The sequence below is a fragment of the Notolabrus celidotus genome, chromosome 11, assembly GCF_009762535.1.
Source record: "Notolabrus celidotus isolate fNotCel1 chromosome 11, fNotCel1.pri, whole genome shotgun sequence".
NCBI lineage: Eukaryota > Metazoa > Chordata > Actinopteri > Labriformes > Labridae > Notolabrus > Notolabrus celidotus.
The window spans coordinates 19,359,943-19,378,950 of NC_048282.1; the positions used below are offsets into that span (position 1 = coordinate 19,359,943).

Genomic DNA, 19,008 nt, shown 5'->3' on the forward strand with positions numbered 1-19,008 from the left:
CCTCTCCTACTCAACTTATTTTATTATTATTTTCTATGTATGTGTAATTTTCTCATTTACCTTAAATTAACAACTTAAGCTGTGTTTTTTCTGTGTCCTTAATGATTGTTGATGTATGATGCTCCTTCTGAATGTATCCATTGTTTGTTATGTACATCTAAAATAAAGTCGAAAAAAACAAAAACTCGGTTTTATTTCTATCACGTTCATTTTATGTGTAGGAAAGGATTTACAGAAATACCTGAATAGTAAAGCAAAATGGGAAAAAAGCAAACTTTTAAGAGAACCTTTCCAATCTAAAGGATTAAAAATTCCATAACATATCTTATTATTATATTAATCTACTACATGTGCATTCTGGCTTAGGCCAATTTAACTTATTCATGTCTTTAAAGTACTTCTATACCTTTCTTTGTACAGATAGTATTTTAATTTAGAATTTGGGGATTTGTGTTTAGGTTTATACATTATTGTCCTTACTGTCTTGTTGTGTCCTTACAGTTTTTGTGTCCTTATGTCTTGTTGTTAAGTACCAGTGTTCCATTCACCACATCAAATTCCTTGTGTGTGCGAGCTCACTTGGCAATAAAGCTTTCTTGAATCTTGAATCTAAAAGACATACTGCACACTCAGCTTCACATGTTGACTTTTCCCTATACTGGTAATTGCTGTAGTTCAAAAATAGAAACATACACTTTATGTCTAGTCAAAATATTCACACAGCTTTTCTGTTAGGACAGAGATACCGGTAAATGTCGCATCTTGAAGCTGCATATTTCTGTAATGCCAGTTTGTCTGCTGGCAATTTTGATTAATGAGAATATTAATATTATTTAGAGAGACACAAAAGATCTCTCCACAACATTGAGATGTTCTGATCCAACATGTTTTGTGAGAAGTGGCTTCGTTTTAGTGGCACTATTTTGTTTAAGGTTTTTAATCATGTTAAATTAGAGAGAACCAGTGACGGCATTTACACACATTCACCTTTTAATAGATCATGACAAGAACACAGATGCCAAGGTGAAATGCAGGATGATATAAAAATAATATACTGCATCAATATCATCAAATAAAAATATCCAAGGCCACTTTAAAATAGTTTTAAATTCATTTCAAGCATCAAATTCATCATTTTATATCACACACTTTTGAAATATACGTTCTGTCATAGAAAAATAAATTTTAAATGTCATGAAATATAGCATTTAAACCCCTTCACAATGAACCTATATCAAAAGTTACATGAAATACATACATGCATGGCATTGTTGTATTTGTATTCAACTGTCATGTGTCACCACTTTCAAACTGACTCCCTAAAGTTAAATAATACTTACACCAACATTTACATTGCAGACATCAATAATTTTTTAAAACCAAATATCAATCATGAAAATAAAATCCCATAAAATGTTAATTCAACAGATTTAATGTACAGATATAAGGTATAGTTAATGACATGTTCTAATAAACACAGCAGCAGAGTAAAGGTAATGACTGAAAGTGGAGCAAATATCAAAATATAGTCCTACCACAGTGTACTGAGCAACAAATCAAGGTAGTGATATGCAGCAACTCACAAATCCAGGAAGAACAATATTCATGTTCTTATTCAAAACAGAGAAAACACATCACCCACCCACAAACAGTTAAAGGAATAAACTCATTGTGTCAATACTGTTTTTCTTCATAACTGGAAATACCAGGAAAGTGTCGAAGTCTGTGAAGACTTGTACTCTCAGTCACTGAATTCATACCCACAGCACTAGATTATTGATGGGATGACCATGATTTGGCATAGTCATGATGATTTCTTTTTTTTTTTTGAGTCATGCATAGTGTATAGTTTCATAGTTCTTCTGAAGAGAACTGACATCTATTGTTTGCGAGATATTTGTGATATTCAGCAGGCATGGATATAAAGACACCCATACAACTACAGATGAACAGTCACATTAGGTTTTTTCTACCTTAAATAGAGAATGTTTTTTGATCACTCTATGTTTTTAACTGGTAAAGCTACTAAGCTACCCTTTAATGTGTTGGGTGATAACAACATGCTAGAGAGGTGGGAAAGGTTTTAGACATTTTGGATTTGTTTGGTACTGATGAACATCTATTGACATAAATTCACAACCTTATCAATATTACGCACAAAAGTAAAGTTGTAACAATTGGAAGCACTGTCATCACACTCACCACATTTTTAAAAGACTGTTATCATGTCACACTAAAGGTTCACCCCAGGTCTATATCCCAGAAAATAGGGCAATGGTTTACTCTTGTCTTCTTCCAAAGATCTGTAGGAAGAAGGAGAAGATGTAGATAATATCTAGGTAGATGTTCAGAGTGGCGAAGACATACTCTTCTGGACTCATGGTGTAGCGCTTGTTTCCCATGAGGAGCTGGGTGTCAAATGCCAAAAACTGCAACAAAAAATATTATAAGTAAGACTGCCTTGCCTTTATCTCTGATTCCTAGAATTTACAATGTTTTATGATCTCTCTCTTTTACCATGGTGAACAGAATGGCTCCCAAAGCTGCATAGGTGGCATCCAACCAGGGAACCTAAACACAAAAAATACCTTATTTGCCTGAAATCAAGCATTTAGAAAACCAAAAGGTCGACGTTGTACTTTCTTAGTGCATTAGATCATTAGGACTTCCCATCAGTCCCATGGCAAATATCTGTCAAATTAGCAATTCACTTTGGATCTTTTGTACCTTTAGCCTGATTACTTGTAAACCCCACACATTCCAATTTTACATAGAAAACAAATAGTATGTGTGTGTTATTTGGATAGTCATACTTACATATTGAAATGGGAGGACAATTGCCAGAACCAGTCCAGAGATAAACATGACCATGCAGAAGATAAAGAGCACGCCTTGGTAGGATGTCACATCAATCTGGATGGAGAAAGAAAATTAAATACACCCTAAGTATGTTTATCCAAAATGTGAAAACCTCCCAAATAATCATGTATCAGTATGTCAGATAATATAAAAAGTGCAGAAAAAATTATATGTAAGTATTATTTTTTCACCTTAGTTTGGAAGCTGAAGACTGTGACCAGGAGACAGACTGCTGATGTAATGCCCAGACACGTCACCACTGACTTTGTATTGTAGAAGCTATCCAAAAAAGAATGATGCTCAACTTAGTGAAAATGTTACAAGCAGTTATAAATCTGGATAAACATTACAATTTCATATTAACTTCATCACCAGCCTCACTCATCACCACACAAACTAAGGAGAGAGTCTACAGCAGGCTGCAAGAAAAAAAAAAGCAAAGTAACATCGAACAATGATCACACATGAAGTTGTACCTGGACAACATCCCTGTCATGTAGGAGAGTGAGAGGGTCTGTAACAGATAATAAGACAACTTTGTGAAATACAGGCATTTAAAAAAATCTTTTTGGACAAGTCTTAACTGAAGAACATCATTTATGAAATGCATCCATCCATTCATTTTTAATACTTCAACTGTTGGTTCAAAATAATTAGTGGATTAAAAGAATACAGATTAACAAATATTGTTAATCCATAAATCTGCAGATTTCAAAATGAATCAATACATAAAAATAATACAAATGTCTGCCTCATACTTACAAAGATTGCGAGCAGAATCAGATTCCATGGAAACTGTCTCCTATAATAGTAAGAAACTGAAGTTTTAGTAATTTGGGTGATTTAATTTGGGTCTGATACTGCAACTTTTGAGAACTTTCTTACTTACCTTGGTGCAGAGCAGCAAGACAGAGTCAGATATGTGACGAAGAACACAGCACTGTTGAACAACAGACAGTTTTTTAGGTAACTGTCAAATAGAAGTGACATGAATCAAAAATATAAAGTATAACCGACTTCAGGCTAAACAGAAGAACATTGCTTACTAAGACGCCCAGTACCACCCAGGGTTGCTTTGAATGTAGTCCTTCACTGGGTCACTAAAAATAGCACAGACTCAAGTAAATACACTAACCAGTTAATGTTTAATCAAATTACTTGTTCGATGTGTTCAAATTGACAGTAAATTGAAAAAGAAGGCTTAAGCCTTACCAGAAAGTAAAAATAGCAACAATGGCAAGAGTGACCATAAGCTGGATCATCAAGATGGCATAAACCTAAAAAGCAAGAAAGAATGTAAAAGACTGCATGATAATGCATGCACTTATACACCATTTAAAGTTAAACAATGTAATTTAAGAGAATGTAATAAGTGAGGCACAGCATTCACAATACCTTACGGATGAAGATCCTCCTGATGTTGCGATCATCCCAGTTGAAGTCTGAGAGTGTCTCAACATCATCATAACAAGGTGCACTGGTGCCTAGAAAACACATTTAGTTGCAACATGTAGGTGGTTTACAATGCATTTCTCACTCAATTGTCAAATATATAATTTATATGAAATTATAATTATATACACTAACAGTGTGTAAGCATACCCGCAGTGGCTTCCTCATAGCTTGGAGGAGCTGGTGCCACCAAGGCCTGTCCACTAGGGGAGCCATCTGAGGCTTTGGTTGCAAGTGATAGCTAGAAGCCCCCAAAGAAAGATGTGTTATTGATTTAGGTACACATCATATTCATTAGTATGTAACAAATTTTAAGTGAGCTCAAATGTGTACTTAAAAGAACAAAACTTTACATTAAACCTGCCACTTCTAGTTATGAGAGTAAATGTTTCAGAAAGTACCAGAGTGATCCACTTGGGGCACTGTTGCATAGATTAAACTCAAATGTCTACCAAAAATAATTCATACTACTCAGAGCAATAATTGGTGTGCAAATGAAATACGTTTTAAATTTTAGAGAACGGAGATCAAAGTATTAGGTGACTTAGTCATGATGGATTTTCACATGTTTTGTAACTGTGTGTTGTACTGTAAAAGGAGCACTTTTTAATCATTTATATTTTGAGTTTTTAAGCATCACATTTTGCAGACAATTCAGTTGAAGTTCAAGTATTTAAGTTCACAGGGCTCACACTTACTTACATATCAAAATGCTTCCACTCCTCTTTATGTCAACAATAATTTAAACAGCCAGTAGCTCACAGTTCACTTTCTTACTCTTTAACTTATATCTTCAACGGCAGTGTTTTTCCTGCTGTTTTTATCGAATACACACACTTATTTTGCTCTAGCACTCACAATACTCACACCCCCAATTTTCTGTCATTTAATTCCTTTTCAATTCTAACAAAATATGTTCTTCTTTCTAATTTTACTGAAACTCTTTACTTAAACATCCAGTGATAACCTGTCGTTCCCTTGACTACAAATAATGCTTTATTGACTGAGTTAATTTTAGCAGAAAAATACTATTCTGCATCCTCAAGCCTTACAATTGCTTAACTTTTAACCTTTTTTAAAGATAATAGAAGAAAAACAACCTGCCCTGCACAACAGTTTTGACTGATGACTTGCCTATATGAGCATAAAATACAGGACCAGCTACAGCAGAGTTGCTATATTAGACCAACTTGAATTAGTTTGGTTTACGCCTTATTTAATTATATATATTGTGTCACATAAAAAATAAAGCTAACTGAGGTTATAGGCTTAGCTTAACGGTGCGTCATGGTGACGTAACATGGTGAAAAGACCGATGACGCATTTCACCAACATACACATAGGCTAATTAACCCTTAAGTTTGTTCTTTAAAAACACAAATTAATATATCAGCATTAATTAAATACTATAATACGATAGAAATATAATAAATAAACTAGTCAGTTTAACAGACATCCAACGCAATAATGCAAATAGACAGAGCCAGTCTACTTAAATGCGCACAAAAGCACAGACAAAAAATGATCCACTACGCAAATTAGTATCATTCATTATGATGACGCAGTATCCACAACTGAACTGCGTACATTGCCTTGAATCATTTAACAACAGTGAGACCAAGGGGATGGAGCGGCAACACACAAACCAACTGAGTTATATAACAAACTAGGCCCTGCGCACAAATTCTAAATACATAAATAAAATGACAAGGACAGAAAGATTAATTGACTGACAGTATTAAAGAAAGTTCATACCTTGCCCTGTGTCATGATGCCTCTCTGACGTCCTCCAGTGGGTTGTATCTTCTTTTGGATACCTGTCAATGAGGATCCGGTGTCTCCTTTCTCCAACAGCCTATTGTAGTGCTTGAATGAGTTTTTCGACACTGTGAGAAAATACCTCAAGACTAACAGTGCTATGAGTCTGCTCGAACTGAAGACCTCTGACGATTTAGTGATGCAATCCCAAAACAACGCATTTAAGACTCGTGCATATCCCCCCTCCCTTACTCACTGAGGGGTGATCTGGTAGCATCCAGGTGAAGCTGCGCCATAGAGAAGAGCAGGGACTGTACCACAACACCACAAAATGGGGGAGGAGGGGGAGTGATGACTGTATGATGTTTCATGAAGAGAAAAGTCTAGAGAAATCAGGAAATGTGGGCTGTGGGCTCCAATCTAGGATAGGGCAACAGCAGACTAAATATATTGTCATGTTTCTAGAGATGCAGTTTGGATCCCAATCCAAATGTAACATCAAACTTAGGAATGCTCTTTCATTTGGATAACCTGATAAACTTGTTTCTTTTCCAAGTAGAGTTTTAACCTGCAACTCTGAATTTATTTCCACTATTATCCATAATGCATTGAAAACACTGATACAGAATGAGCCCTTTTTGTTAATTTTGTTTTTCCTTTTCGCATTGATTAAGAAGAGGTAACTCGGCAGCACTTACGATAGTACACTGTCTCTACAGAGAAGTGATAATGATACTCCAACAATAACATTTTACAACGTTAATAGGCAACAAAAGAAAACAAATAGAAAGAAAACAAACAAACACTGGGAATAAATGATAAGTACAATATGTACTTTTATTTAACAGTGCCAAAGAACAGAGAAATGTGAAGACAATAGCCTTTGGGTGGTGCAGAATGAAAATATTCAACATAAAATTGACCTGATGGTTGCCCTCTTTAGAGGAGGCGCTGGTGGCCTAGCGGTCTAAGCGCCCCACATACAGAGGCTACAGTCCCAGCTGCGACCATCTCCCACATGCCTTCCCCCACTCTCTCCCCACATTTCCTGTCTCTCTTCAGCTGCCTTATCAAATAAAGGCAAAAAGCCCCCAACAAATAAAATAAAGAGAGTAATCAAAGGCCAGTGGCAGAATTATTCTAAGAACTGTCATACAAAAATGGTCTACATGTTAGTCATGACCTTACCTCTTTGGGTATTCACTGAGCTCTCTGTAACCCATGCCCCTTCATGTCTGCTTTTAAAAGCAAAATGAGCTATATGGTTAACATGAGGATACTTACAGATGAAATGTAATATATTTTAGCAAATCCATCATCCCATCTCCTTGTTGTCACATTTGGCTAAAAACAAGTTATTTATAAAAGTTGATGGAATAATAAAGGGGTTTTGGACATGACTGATGAAGCTATTGGCATTTTACGCGACAGATGAAACATGTGTGTACATGTGGCAAAGTTCAGAAAGTGTCCCACCACATTTTATGAGCAAAAAGACTCTCCCCCAATAACAACAAGAAATAAGTACAAGGCAAACATATTAAAGTGAGAATTCAGTTGAAATGGAATATACCTAAACATCTCCTTTAGATTTGTCCTTCATTGATCTTTTCAAAAGTAAGCACATTATGTTTCTTCTTTCAGAGACACAATACTGGCACATTACATTTAAAAGTCAGTGAAGCATGGATGGTATATGGTCTATCACCTCAGAACATTTCCCCCTCCCCTCTGGTTCCCTCTAGTCTCAGATCTGTATCATTCCTGCCCAGTGTGAACAGACTGACTACAGCCATCAAAGCAGCGAGCATCATTACTGCACAGCCTCCAAACATGTGCCTGGTGCCGCTGCCACCCTCCCCTCCACCTGTTCCTGAAACCTCCCCATGTAGTGCAAGCAGCCCAAGGCAGGCCAGCAGGTGCAGGGGCAGCCGGAACCAGGCCAGCACACTGGCTCGCTTCTCCTCTGGGATCACCCGGCCCTGGAGAAAGCTGACAGCAGGAAAGTAGAGGCCGCTGGCCAGCTCCAGCAGCAGGAAGGCCAGAAAGGATTCATGAGGTCTTGGCTGACCTGGGGCAGTGGAGAAGGTCAGCATGAAGAAGGAGAAGAAGGCCATCAAAACAGCCAGGCAGAGAACATGGCCAGGCTGTAGACGGTAGCGGGTGGAGGTGGCTAGGCGGTACAGCAGGGACCCGACCATGCTGGCAGCCATTAGGCATGAGAACACTATTCCCAAAGGAGGTCCATGAGGGTCTAGTACTGGGGTCCAAAGAAAAACAAATATATACAGGACACTTTCAAACAAAGCCTGCACTCCACCCAAAAGCATGACCCTCTTGTCAGACAGCAGGCAGCGCAGTCCGTCCTGGCAGCTGCGAGAGAAGCGGGCCCTCGCAGACAAACGGGTCGCACCTCCACTCGCAGTGCCAAAGAGCAAGGTTTGTTTGTCACCTTCAGGACTTGCTTCTGCTTCTTCCTTGCCCCAATCTGTTAACACCACCCAGCCACAACACACCAGGCAGGGAACAGCCAGGAGAAAGGGAGCCACAGGCCCCAGGTGTAGCCACTCGGCCAGCATGTTAGCCACCAGCCCTGCTCCCACAGCAAGCCCATGGTTCCAGGTAGCAGCTTTGTTGAAAGTGCTGGGGATCCACTCCTTGGGGAAATCATGGACGTCTACATGCCGATGCACATACCAGGCTTCAAATGTTGTGGCAAGCAAGGATGTTGACAGACCCCCTAGGATCCGGCCCACAATTAAAACAAAGTAGTCTCTGGACAGCTTGGTGAGAGAACAAGCGGAGTAGGACAGGCAGAATAGGAGGCATGCACGTCTACGGCCCAAAGCTTGAGGGAGCCAGCCTGAAAAAGGAGCAAACAGAACACAGGAGGCCAGTCCACAGACATATAAGATGGCTATTTGGGATTCCAGGAAGCTGTAGTGGCGGTAGAGTTTGTAGAGGTAAGGACCCTGGAGCCAGTCCGACCATAGAGCCAACAGGTATGCTCGGAGGAATATACTCTGGAAGCGACGGAAAGCTGGGTTTGCTACAGCAGTTGGGGTCGACTGAGGTGGCGTGAGTCGGCGTGCTGTGAGCTCGAGGCCAACACACAGGACAATCAGGAAAACGATGGCAAAATACGCTGTCACCAACATGGTGTCATAAAGTGCTGTACCACCTGGAGGTCAAACCTGAGAGCACGGTGAGTTCCCTTCACTTCTGTATCGATCTCTCAGCACCTGAGGAAACAAGAACATGGAAAGTGTAGCCGAAAGCAGAGTGTTTACTTTTCCTCTTCTTTATATCCTTCAGTTCACATCATTCGTAAAACGTGGATTTGTAGCTTCCTGCCCATATTTTGAAATACTACAAAAACGGTACAGCAGTAAAATATCATCGACAGGAATGACACAAACCAGGATCAGTGGTGTATCCCTTAGTTTACCTAAACACGTAAGCACTAAACGTGTACCTGCTACAATTGTTATTAAGCTAACGCTCTAGCCTGTAAGCTAACCTGCTTCTGGAGTTAAAATGGGTGTTTTATTCAGTTTACTGTTTCATACGAACTTAAGTCGCTTACCGTCCTGTATGAAAGATGTCCCATCTTAGTTATACTACACGAGAAAGCCCTAGCATTTAAGGAAACCAGGTGATGGTGCAAAACAAAACAAAACACCTATGCAAGTGTTCATTTAGCTGCAAACGATTCACTTCCGGGATCCGGGTTCTCTCACTTCCCCACGAGATGGCGCTCTCGCTCTGCTTTTTGATTTCTAGTGCTGGAAGTTGCTTAAAGGCCCTGTGAGGAGTTTTGAACTGGCTGAGAAACAGACTGAAAATGATACTGATGCCTCTTTATGACCTTCAATAGCAAACAAGACCATCAGCAGCAACACTGGCACCTTCTCTGTTGTCATTTTTAATGCCTGAAACCGCCCTGAGGGGGTAGGTGTCAGACCAGATGATGGACATCTGGCATCAGAAACAGACTTCATTTGACTGTTTTCATGGAAAATAATCATATTACCTTATAAAGTTGACTGTCAAAAGACAACAGGATGAGGTTTTTGTTGAAAACACTACTTTTGCATGTACAGGACAAGAGATAAGAGGTATCACTTTGGCTGTTTCCGAAACGGCTTGCTACATACTACTTACTAATGTAGTAGGCAGTAGGTATTGCCTACTGCATACTGCGTTTGAATTTAGTATATAGTATGACTGTTCTGTTCGATCTGTCATGCTGCATGCTGAGCCAGACGCCGCTGGATTTCCGGTTTTGGAAAGCGGAAGTAAACAACGGCGAAGCCGATAAATAAAATGCTTATTTAGCATCTATTTATGATTTAAAAAGTTAGGAAGTAGTTTATATGTAATTTGATAACTTCCACAGCACCCAAAAATGGATTCCCCCCCGTCAAAAAATAAGGAAAAAGAAAAAGCAGAACGAGCACTGTGCATTATGGGAAACAGTACGCGAGGCAGACTGGTCTAATGCATGCTGAGATATTTTCCCGAATCAGTAGACATCCGGGGAGTTTTGGCATACTGCAGATTTTGCTCTTGTTCACTTACTACTTACTACATACTGGATTTTGGACAAATCAGTACGTACTGCTAGTATAGTAGGCGGTTTCGGAAACAGCCTGTGTCCACAAGGGGGGCGCCAGAATCGATACGAAAAAAAGTTCCTCACAGCAACTTTAATTTTTTGTTTCACATGCTTTATAACACATTTTAACCCTCCTGTTATGTTGCGGGTCAAATTGACCCATTATAAAGTTCAAAAATAAATAAATATGTTAAAAGTATTATTTTGCATTTTGCAAAGAAAAGACACACAGGCAAATTGATACTTAATTTCGGCTTTACATCATTTATATTTAGGAATACAGATTTACAAAATATACAACATGTCCTCAATCATCCATAATCAGTCAAGCAAACAGTGAGAGGACCAATCAACAAAGATCTCTCACCCAAAAATATCTCTTAAGTTTGTATGACAAACATTGGGGGCAGAGGAAGGGTGCGTGTGGAGTGAGTGCTGGTGTATTCAGAGATTATGCTGGTTGGTTACATCATCTGATAGCTCAAAGTGTGTCTAAACCATCTGAGAATCCCTGCTACATATCCTCCTGTGCAAAGCCCCCTCCGCATGGCCGTAGCCCCACCTAGTACAGTAAGGTAGAGTACATTCTTCTTCTCAACGAACTAATCTGTCCGATTCAACATATCAGTTCAGTCATTGATACATAGACATTTGGATAACATAATATTTACAAAAAAAGAGAGAAAAATAAAGGAACTATAAAACCAACATGCATAGAGCATCCCAATTATCCTGGATGTGATACAATATAGCAACACAGACACATCTCTTTGTGAAACAAAATATAATGCCATTGACTTATAAAGTTGGCAAATTTTTAACCCAAGTCTTTTCTGGAAGATCAGCTGAGAATAGAAAGAGACAGAAAGCATCATATTGTGTACAAGTGACACAACAACAAAGTGGTCTCATTCCAGTACCAATGCAGATGGTATGTTTGTGAAACAGTGATACACAATTACCTTAATATTTCAGATTTCATTAAAGGTTATATACAGGTTCCCTTTGTTTTAAACACAAACTGAGTCACGGTCATCATCACTTATGGTCCCTAAGTAATAACAGTTTGGAGGTATGATATCCGTCTGTCATCTGCTGCTTGGTGATGGCCTGTTGATACTGTATGACTTGAGGAATAAACAGAAGTGAACTGGCTTTTATTCTTAAATACACTAGATATAATGAGCAAGTGCACAAATGATTTATCCAAAAAGGTAATAGTTACTCTACACAAAAATTACATTTTAAACCGGAACAATGTATTCAAGAGATGTTGAGGTTTATGTGTGTACATGGTTGTGCATGTTTATGTGTATCTCTCCTTTAACATGAAGCAAAAAGATCAATAACGAATCAAGAATGTGATCGCTACTGCCCTCAGTTTTCCTCCTGAAAAACACTCATCAGATTGCACAGGTCATTGTTGCTCAATTTTCAAGAAAGTCCTGCCCTTGGAAGAAAGTATTTGTGCATGTCTGTCTGTGTTGTGACTGTATATTTCTGTATGAAACAGTTCATGTCTGTGTGGTCCCGCAGCAAGCCGCCCTCTCAAGGGTCGATGCGAAAGGCCAACAGTTTGTCAGAGTGCAGATTGTTGAGGGTGCGCAGGTCTGGCAGGCGCAGAAGGAGTTTGGGAAAGAGGGTGCTGTCATCAGGGCGACGTCGGGTGATCAGTGACCGCAGGGCTTGGATCAGACCCTCCTGAAGCTGTTCCACTGCACGCATGTCTGAGATACCAGAGCGGTCTGAACAGGATAGAGGAAGCCAATGTTAGAGAGTCACAGACACAATTATTCCTATATTGGTTATTTCCCCAAGTGTTACTATTTTCCCACTGATAAATAGTGCCCCTCTCTCACCTGCAGAAACCAGCACCACTGCCATAAAGAGAGCCATCTCATCAGGTTCCAGCCCCAGGGAGCTCAGCTTTTCACTGAACTCAAACATTGCATCCAGCAGGGAGCCCATGCCCAAGGCACGCAGTGTGGTGAGGGGGTAAGTTTGGCCGTTTAAGAAGGTAACCGTACGCTCTGCAGCATTAAACAAGGTGCTGAACCTCACCATCAGAACCTATACACACGAAGCAGAGAAAAAACAAGGTATGAATATACGAGGGATACATAATTCATTGGTACACAAAAAGAATAAACCTAGTATTTTCCATGTATGATGTTCTAATTCAAAAATAGTTGTGCTTACCTGGAAGGTGCCTGATTTGAGCAGCATGACCTGGTCTTGTTGGCCGAGCTCTTGAAATCCTGGGATGCCCTTTGCGAATTCTACCACCTCCTTGACTGCAGGAGTGAAACACTGAGAGAAGGACTCCCATATCTCCTGACTAGAGCGCTCTGCTCCTGATACAGGCCATGCATTGAGAGGACAGGCCTGAGAGAAAAGAAATGACATAAAAAGGATCCTTAGTCACCTTTAAAACAATATAAGAGGGTTGTTGATGTAACTTGGTATGTTTCCTGTACCTACCAGCACTTTAGCTCCCTGAGCTAATTTCCACGGGCAGGACTGCTGATTGTGGGAACTTCCTGCGTTGCGATAGCTATTCTGGTTTGCAGAGCTTCCCCTGTGAGGTGCTGTGTTGTTTGCCTGATCATGATTCAGGTTAGTTGACACTGAGTAGGTATAGCGATTGTTTTCCACATTTTGGAAAGTATGCTGGTTGTCATTATGGGAAACTGGGCATTGAGCAGCAGATGTAACAGGGCAGGACTGATAGCTCTGGGTGGAGGTGGGTTGTGAGGAGATTTGGGCGAAAGGGGCATCCTGAGAAAAGTGTGATGTATTATTGTTGGTGGAGATGTGAGCTCTCTTGGCTGGTCTTTCCTGGCTGCTGTTGTTCCTGCTGGTGAAGATGTCACGGTAGGCTCTGGAGATGTTGCCGATGGCCTCTTTTGAGTTGCCGTCTTCTGGGCTGGAGGGAGTTTCCCTTGCTGAAGTGACGTCCATTTCCATGGCGGCTGACTCATTTAGGCTGTTCATGTAGCTCTGCATCTCATCAAGAAGTCGCTGCTTCTCTCTCTTGGGGATGCGGCCAAAACGCACAGCTAGGGTGGACACAAACAGGAGAGACACGTTAGTTCAGAGTATTAGCAATAACAGACATTTACAAAAATCAAATTTTCCATGTATTTATTATATACCTGTATATGCTTTCTTAAATGCATTACAGTTCAGGATAAAGTACTTCAATCCCAAGACAAATTCAATTTCATCCTGCCTTACAGTGGTTCCATTAAAGATATTAAAAATAAGATGGCAAGAGTGACTTCTGCCTGCTCTTAATCAAATCATATTCTTGGCATGCTTAAACAGCCACTCAATACACAGGTACACACCACTCTCCTGAAAAACTCCTGAAGTGTTTCATGATTTCAAGGGGAATCATGTAAGTTGTGAGATGAAAACTTCCCTCTCCTCACCCATATTCCCACCCCCCTTCTCCTTCCCACAGTAACCATCAGCTGGAGAGGCTATTTATAGCACCCCTGCTACCATCTGCCTCATCCTCTCCTCTAACCACCCCTATCTCCTTCCTCTGCAGCTCCCTCCCTCTGTTTTCTAAGTAGGGCAGTGGAGCAACGTGAGCGTGATGTCACTGGCACTGAGATGTTGAGAGGGAGACGGATGAGAGAGGTGGGCTCGGAGCTAAAACGAGATGAGAAGACAGAAGTGGGAACGTGAAGGGAACTGATGTGAGAGAGATGCATGTGAAGTGAGAGAGTGTTTGCGTGTGGGGGAGCTGTGTGCGCATGTGTGAGCGTGTGCATGGCGGAGTCAGATGAGGTAAAAAAGTTTATTTGGTACAGCTTCAAAGACTTTTGCAAGTTTAGGATACCTGAATTAGAAAGTGCAGAACATTTGTAGGACAGTGAAATCCTTTAAAGTATTGTTCTTTGATTCACGTCTGTCAAACAAATTACAAAAAAAAATCCACAATGGTGAACCATGCAAGGTTATTATGTGTCCCTATAAAGTGAACGGTAGATATTGCTTTGTTTAACAAAAATCATTAATCCGTGCAATGACTGCAGGATCCCTTGATGAGGATGCGACCTATAATTTGCCATGAGATTATTCCCTTTCATCATTTTTAAAAAGAAGCATTTGAGGACTAGTGAGCTGGTGCTCTAAATATGATCCTCTGGTGAGAGGAAGAGAAAGTGTGCCATCATGCCAACGGACTTTAACATTTGCGCAGGATTCCAGTCACACAGCTGCCTGGTGTGAAATCAGTGTTCTGCTTATTGTGGGCTGCAGGCAGTTGCCTGCGGTTTTCCTGTTTTTGTAATGGTGGAAACAGAGAAAAAAAGGGGTTTCTAGGTTGTGGTCCTGATCGCTTTCGGAAATCTTTTCTAACAGGGTTGACCTAACTGTGTGTTCTCTTTTGAGTCGTATTTTGCCAGCCCATTTTCACGGTGTACCAGAAGTGTCAAGCACCAGCAGAAATAACACTAACCTCTTTACTAGATTAGACAAACGTAGAGTACTGGAGGGTGGAGATAAGCAGAAACCATACTGAGAGAAAGAAGGCAAACTACCCCAAGTAGGTCATGATGCATGAGTGCACTATAGGCTCAATTCTGTATTATTTTCTAGGTCAGCCAAGCTTTTTCTTAATCTGCCATGATAGGTGATCAATCACTTTTCACCTGCCAGAGCTTAAACTGGTTGATGTGGGCATCACACCTGATAGATTCTGTCACTATTGGCTGTTTTCTGCATCAGTTGCTTAATTGTTGCTCTATCCCTCATTAATTGTAGGAAGACGTTCTATGGGCAAACACAAGGTAATCAAGTTGACCCTGTTCCAATTTCCGAAAATAATTCCTGTGTTTGCTGCAGTTTTCCAGATGATAGATAGCTTCAGGGACTTCAAGGCTCCTCTCCTCATAAATCATTGTCTGAGGGGGAGATGTAAGAGAGCTGAGGGAACATGGTGGGTACTTGGGAGGGGGAGGCAGAGGGGGCTGTGCTGAACCAGAACATTCAGGTAACAGTAAAGTGGGAGGATGCTGCAAAGGGCAGGTGAAAGACTGTTAGAAACTTAAGAGAGTGATAGAAGGCCAGATCTTTGGCAGTGCAGGGACACTGAAGAAGGGCAAGGCAGGTGCGGGTCTGATGATGAAGTGAGAGACTGAGCTACTGGCACCATGACCTCAAAAGACTTTCCGCATTACATTTTTCACACAGACCTACATATCAGCTCTGTGCTTCTTTCAGGCTGCGCATTTCCCTGTTGCTTTGGCTAATCAGAGCACTGTGGCACTGTAGCAGATCTGCACAAGGGGTCTCTCTCACTAAAAAGAAATGTGTCAGAATGTCTCACCATCTCTTGACATGCCAACGGAGAGGCATTTCTTGAAGCGGCAGTGCTGGCACCGGTTGCGGTTCATGCGCATAATCAGACAGTTTTCGTTCTTCACACACATCTTGTAGTTGATGTTCTGCTGGATGCTGCGGCGGAAAAAAACCCTGACACAGAAAACAACAAAATGTGGCGTGAAACTAGTGCACCAAAAGCAACACATTCTTGATAGATTCTTTGTAGTTTTTCTAAATTGGGGCTTACCTTGCAACCCTCACAGGCATGCACTCCATAATGAAAACCTGATGCAATGTCTCCACAGACTTTGCACAGCAGGACCATTCCACCCGTCTCTGATGAAAGGAAAGCAAAGCAGACTGTTAGATAATCTGTGGAAATCATATAAATGTTTATGGATAAAACAGCAAGACAAAAACCTACTTGTGAAAGTTCCTGTGAACCCACATGGCCTCTTTCCTGCAATGGGGTGTGTATAGGTATGCTGAGGTGTGGCTGCTGCTGAGGAGCCACTGTACACCTCAGGAAACTGGAATACCGATTTGGATGACGGGGTATTGCACCCAGGTGACCTCTGTTTCAGCGACCCAATCTCGGTGAAGGTAACCTCTTCTGGAGATGAGGGCTGGGAGTGTGATGAGGGTGACTGTGTCTGGTACCCGCTGGAGGGGCTGCCAGGGCTCGGGCTTGCACTGCCTGAGGTGCCTGCATACAGGATGACTCCACCACCTGTGAACAAGAGAAGATGAAGGACGTTTGAATTCATTCTTCTGATTTAAGCACACACTGTCATTCAGATGTTGTTGTCATACATCAGTTCTTTATATGTGGCCTAGAGTATGTTCAGAGCATGGGGCAATAGATCAGATGAGTTTTACATTGAAGTTGTCCATCCATATTTCTCTAGTATCCATCTACTCTACAACTTCGGATGCAACCTGATGTAATGTTGCACAACCTCTGGGCAGCAGAGAAGAGCTCGGAGAGTTTGCAACGTCGTTGCCTTATCCTGAGTGTAACACGCGTAATGGTGCGCTCAAGCAGATAAAGTGTGCGCTAAAAATACTGCTGGTAGCACAGCAACAAAGCAGGCAGGCAAGCACAAGAGGGACCAACAAAGCACTTCTTTGTAAATAATTTCTGCGTCATGCTTATGCAGTTTTATGCATGTGCAGTTAAAATAAGTATAATGCTTTTAAACTTAACTTTAAACTTCTCTCTCTCTCTCTCTCTCTCTCTCTCTCTCTCTCTCTCTCTCTCTCTCTCTCTCTCTCTCTTTTTCACTTGTAGTCATGCGTTGTAGATGAGCTGAGACACGGCCTCACGTGTCTGCGGGGTCTGCTGCCTCCTCCGCTCCAATAATAGCCTCGCTCCCCTGGCACCGTGCCCAGCGCCAGCTAACAGCACGACACCTGACCGCCGCCTCACATGCATGGACTGCTGACACGGTTACTGCCCGAACCAAATCCGCAGTCTCGTGTTGAACTATACAACAATCTCAAGTCGGAACTGTGTTTACAAACATAAGCGGAGGGCTGGGAAGCTCCCCGGGCGTGAGGTGGCACCAAGCCTCAGCTACTGCTACTGTTCATGCGCCAGCAGTCGGAGAATGTGAGTCACGTTTTTGCAAAGGAAAGCCTCAACTTAATGGACGGGGCTGCTGTAATAACACACCAACAACTCAGTGTACAGTAGAGTCCCACAGAAGGACAAATTATATGCAAATCAAGTCCAACACTGAAGATCTTCCAAACAAATATGGGCCCAATTTAAACGTTATGCTTGACTGTCTTGCATAAATGTCCAACTTTAGAATTACTCCAACATCTACATTTAAGTGTTTCACCATGCTAGTACTATTTAAGAAAATTCTGCCTGGGTGCAGTAGGTCTCTCCCTGTGTGTTGCTCTTGGCTTCACAAGCTATTTGTTTTGGCTCAAAGGTTTTAATAATCCCTCTACCAGCACGTGTTGCTGGTTTGTTGACTCATGCCAGAGCCATAGACAGACAGACAGACAGAGCAGATGCAGCCCTGAGCCTCATCGCTTCCTGAGCTTACATGCAGACAGTCCGAGGCCCAACCCCCGCTCCACCCAAACACATTGCATGTCCACCTGAAAGCTCACATGTACAGTAAGGGTTTATGAATGACCCCTAGAGCCACACTGTTGTAAACAGTCAATTAACAATCCCTTTTACTGGCTGCTGCATGTGCGCTGATACTATGACAGATCACCTGCACGCTCCGAATGCTGTTGTAGAGAGGTAATTAAAGTTTAATCGTGGAAACTCCCTCCGTCACTTGAAAAAAAACAAAACATATTTTTCCAGTCTTTTAATTCAAACAAACTTTGATTCTTCAGAATGCATGAGTTTTCATCTGCCATCTGTGACATTCTAGGAATCACATTATGTCTTTATGTTTGATGCAAACATTGCAGGAAGTGTGAGTATTTGCACAGGCTGAAGGCTGTTGCAATGGAAAATAGAAAACAGATTATGTGTATTGCAATTTTTATTCTTATTATTGACAGTCTCTGATACATCAGTTAACTTCTACTTAGACCTTTTAGTGGAATTTGGATGTATTCCGATATTTTCTCCCTCGGTGCCCATTTTAAACTTAGCCTACCCGTGCAAGCACTAATCTGCCTGGGACCGGAGGCAGGCAGAAAAACGTGAGCAGTGAGCAGTTCAAAGGCGCAGCACTCCTCTCCTCTCCTGTCATCCCTCTCTTCTCCTCTCATTCTCTTGTCTTTTATCTCTTACTTTCACTCGTTCACCCCCATAATGCAGGACATAGAGAGGCAGCTACATATAGAATAGCCAACAGATAAGGTGACCAGTAATTGTTTGCCCTTGTGATGCATACCCTTGCACGTTTTCTTCAACAGAACGATGGTGTTGTGTTATATGCTGTAAGATAATACGGTATGGCTATGACCAGTTAGAGGTCTTCGTATTGTTTTTGTGTGCTAATGAA

At 41.2% G+C, this 19,008-nt stretch overlaps 4 protein-coding genes across 4 annotated transcripts in view; 1 reads left to right on the forward strand and 3 right to left on the reverse strand.

Annotated features, from left to right (window-relative positions):
• Window positions 1–976: 976 nt before the first annotated feature.
• On the reverse strand, window positions 977–6,327 carry LOC117821139 (protein lifeguard 2-like). Its single transcript, XM_034695212.1, has 12 exons — window positions 6,067–6,327; window positions 4,462–4,552; window positions 4,255–4,343; window positions 4,072–4,136; window positions 3,906–3,959; window positions 3,749–3,799; window positions 3,622–3,661; window positions 3,336–3,373; window positions 3,051–3,138; window positions 2,818–2,913; window positions 2,518–2,571; window positions 977–2,429 (listed from the first exon to the last, which is right to left on the reverse strand). Exons 1-12 carry the CDS (start codon window positions 6,079–6,081, stop codon window positions 2,280–2,282), a joined length of 831 nt encoding a protein of 276 aa, XP_034551103.1. The 5' UTR covers window positions 6,082–6,327; the 3' UTR covers window positions 977–2,279.
• A 554-nt stretch (window positions 6,328–6,881) lies between these two features.
• mfsd5 (major facilitator superfamily domain containing 5) lies at window positions 6,882–9,823 on the reverse strand. Its single transcript, XM_034695207.1, has 2 exons — window positions 9,656–9,823; window positions 6,882–9,311 (listed from the first exon to the last, which is right to left on the reverse strand). Exon 2 carries the CDS (start codon window positions 9,225–9,227, stop codon window positions 7,779–7,781), a length of 1,449 nt encoding a protein of 482 aa, XP_034551098.1. The 5' UTR covers window positions 9,228–9,311; window positions 9,656–9,823; the 3' UTR covers window positions 6,882–7,778.
• Window positions 7,777–19,008, forward strand: part of LOC117821147 (retinoic acid receptor gamma-A-like) — a 67,171-nt gene continuing 55,939 nt past the window's right edge. Inside the window, 3 exon segments of the mRNA XM_034695222.1 lie at window positions 7,777–9,274; window positions 12,224–12,456; window positions 12,553–12,682. The gene's annotated coding sequence lies outside the window, so the exon portion shown is untranslated.
• On the reverse strand, window positions 10,925–17,706 carry nr1d4a (nuclear receptor subfamily 1, group D, member 4a). Its single transcript, XM_034695221.1, has 8 exons — window positions 17,351–17,706; window positions 16,449–16,754; window positions 16,273–16,360; window positions 16,029–16,174; window positions 13,169–13,746; window positions 12,887–13,072; window positions 12,547–12,757; window positions 10,925–12,432 (listed from the first exon to the last, which is right to left on the reverse strand). The coding sequence occupies exons 1-8, from the start codon at window positions 17,457–17,459 to the stop codon at window positions 12,236–12,238; spliced, it is 1,821 nt and encodes a 606-aa protein (XP_034551112.1). The 5' UTR covers window positions 17,460–17,706; the 3' UTR covers window positions 10,925–12,235.

Coding starts and splice junctions, on each gene's coding strand:
- LOC117821139 (XM_034695212.1), bottom strand. Junction 4,137..4,254: donor GGAGGATCTTCATCCGTAAG/GTATTGTGAATG, acceptor CTTGCTTTTTAG/GTTTATGCCATCTTGATGAT. Junction 3,960..4,071: donor GTTGCTATTTTTACTTTCTG/GTAAGGCTTAAG, acceptor TGCTATTTTTAG/TGACCCAGTGAAGGACTACA.
- mfsd5 (XM_034695207.1), bottom strand. CDS start 9,227: ATGTTGGTGACAGCGTATTTTGCCATCGTTTTCCTGATTGTCCTGTGT.
- nr1d4a (XM_034695221.1), bottom strand. CDS start 17,459: ATGCATGTGAGGCGGCGGTCAGGTGTCGTGCTGTTAGCTGGCGCTGGG. Junction 16,755..17,350: donor GCAGCAGACCCCGCAGACAC/GTGAGGCCGTGT, acceptor TCTTGTTCACAG/GTGGTGGAGTCATCCTGTAT. Junction 13,747..16,028: donor CGTTGGCATGTCAAGAGATG/GTGAGACATTCT, acceptor TGTCCACCCTAG/CTGTGCGTTTTGGCCGCATC.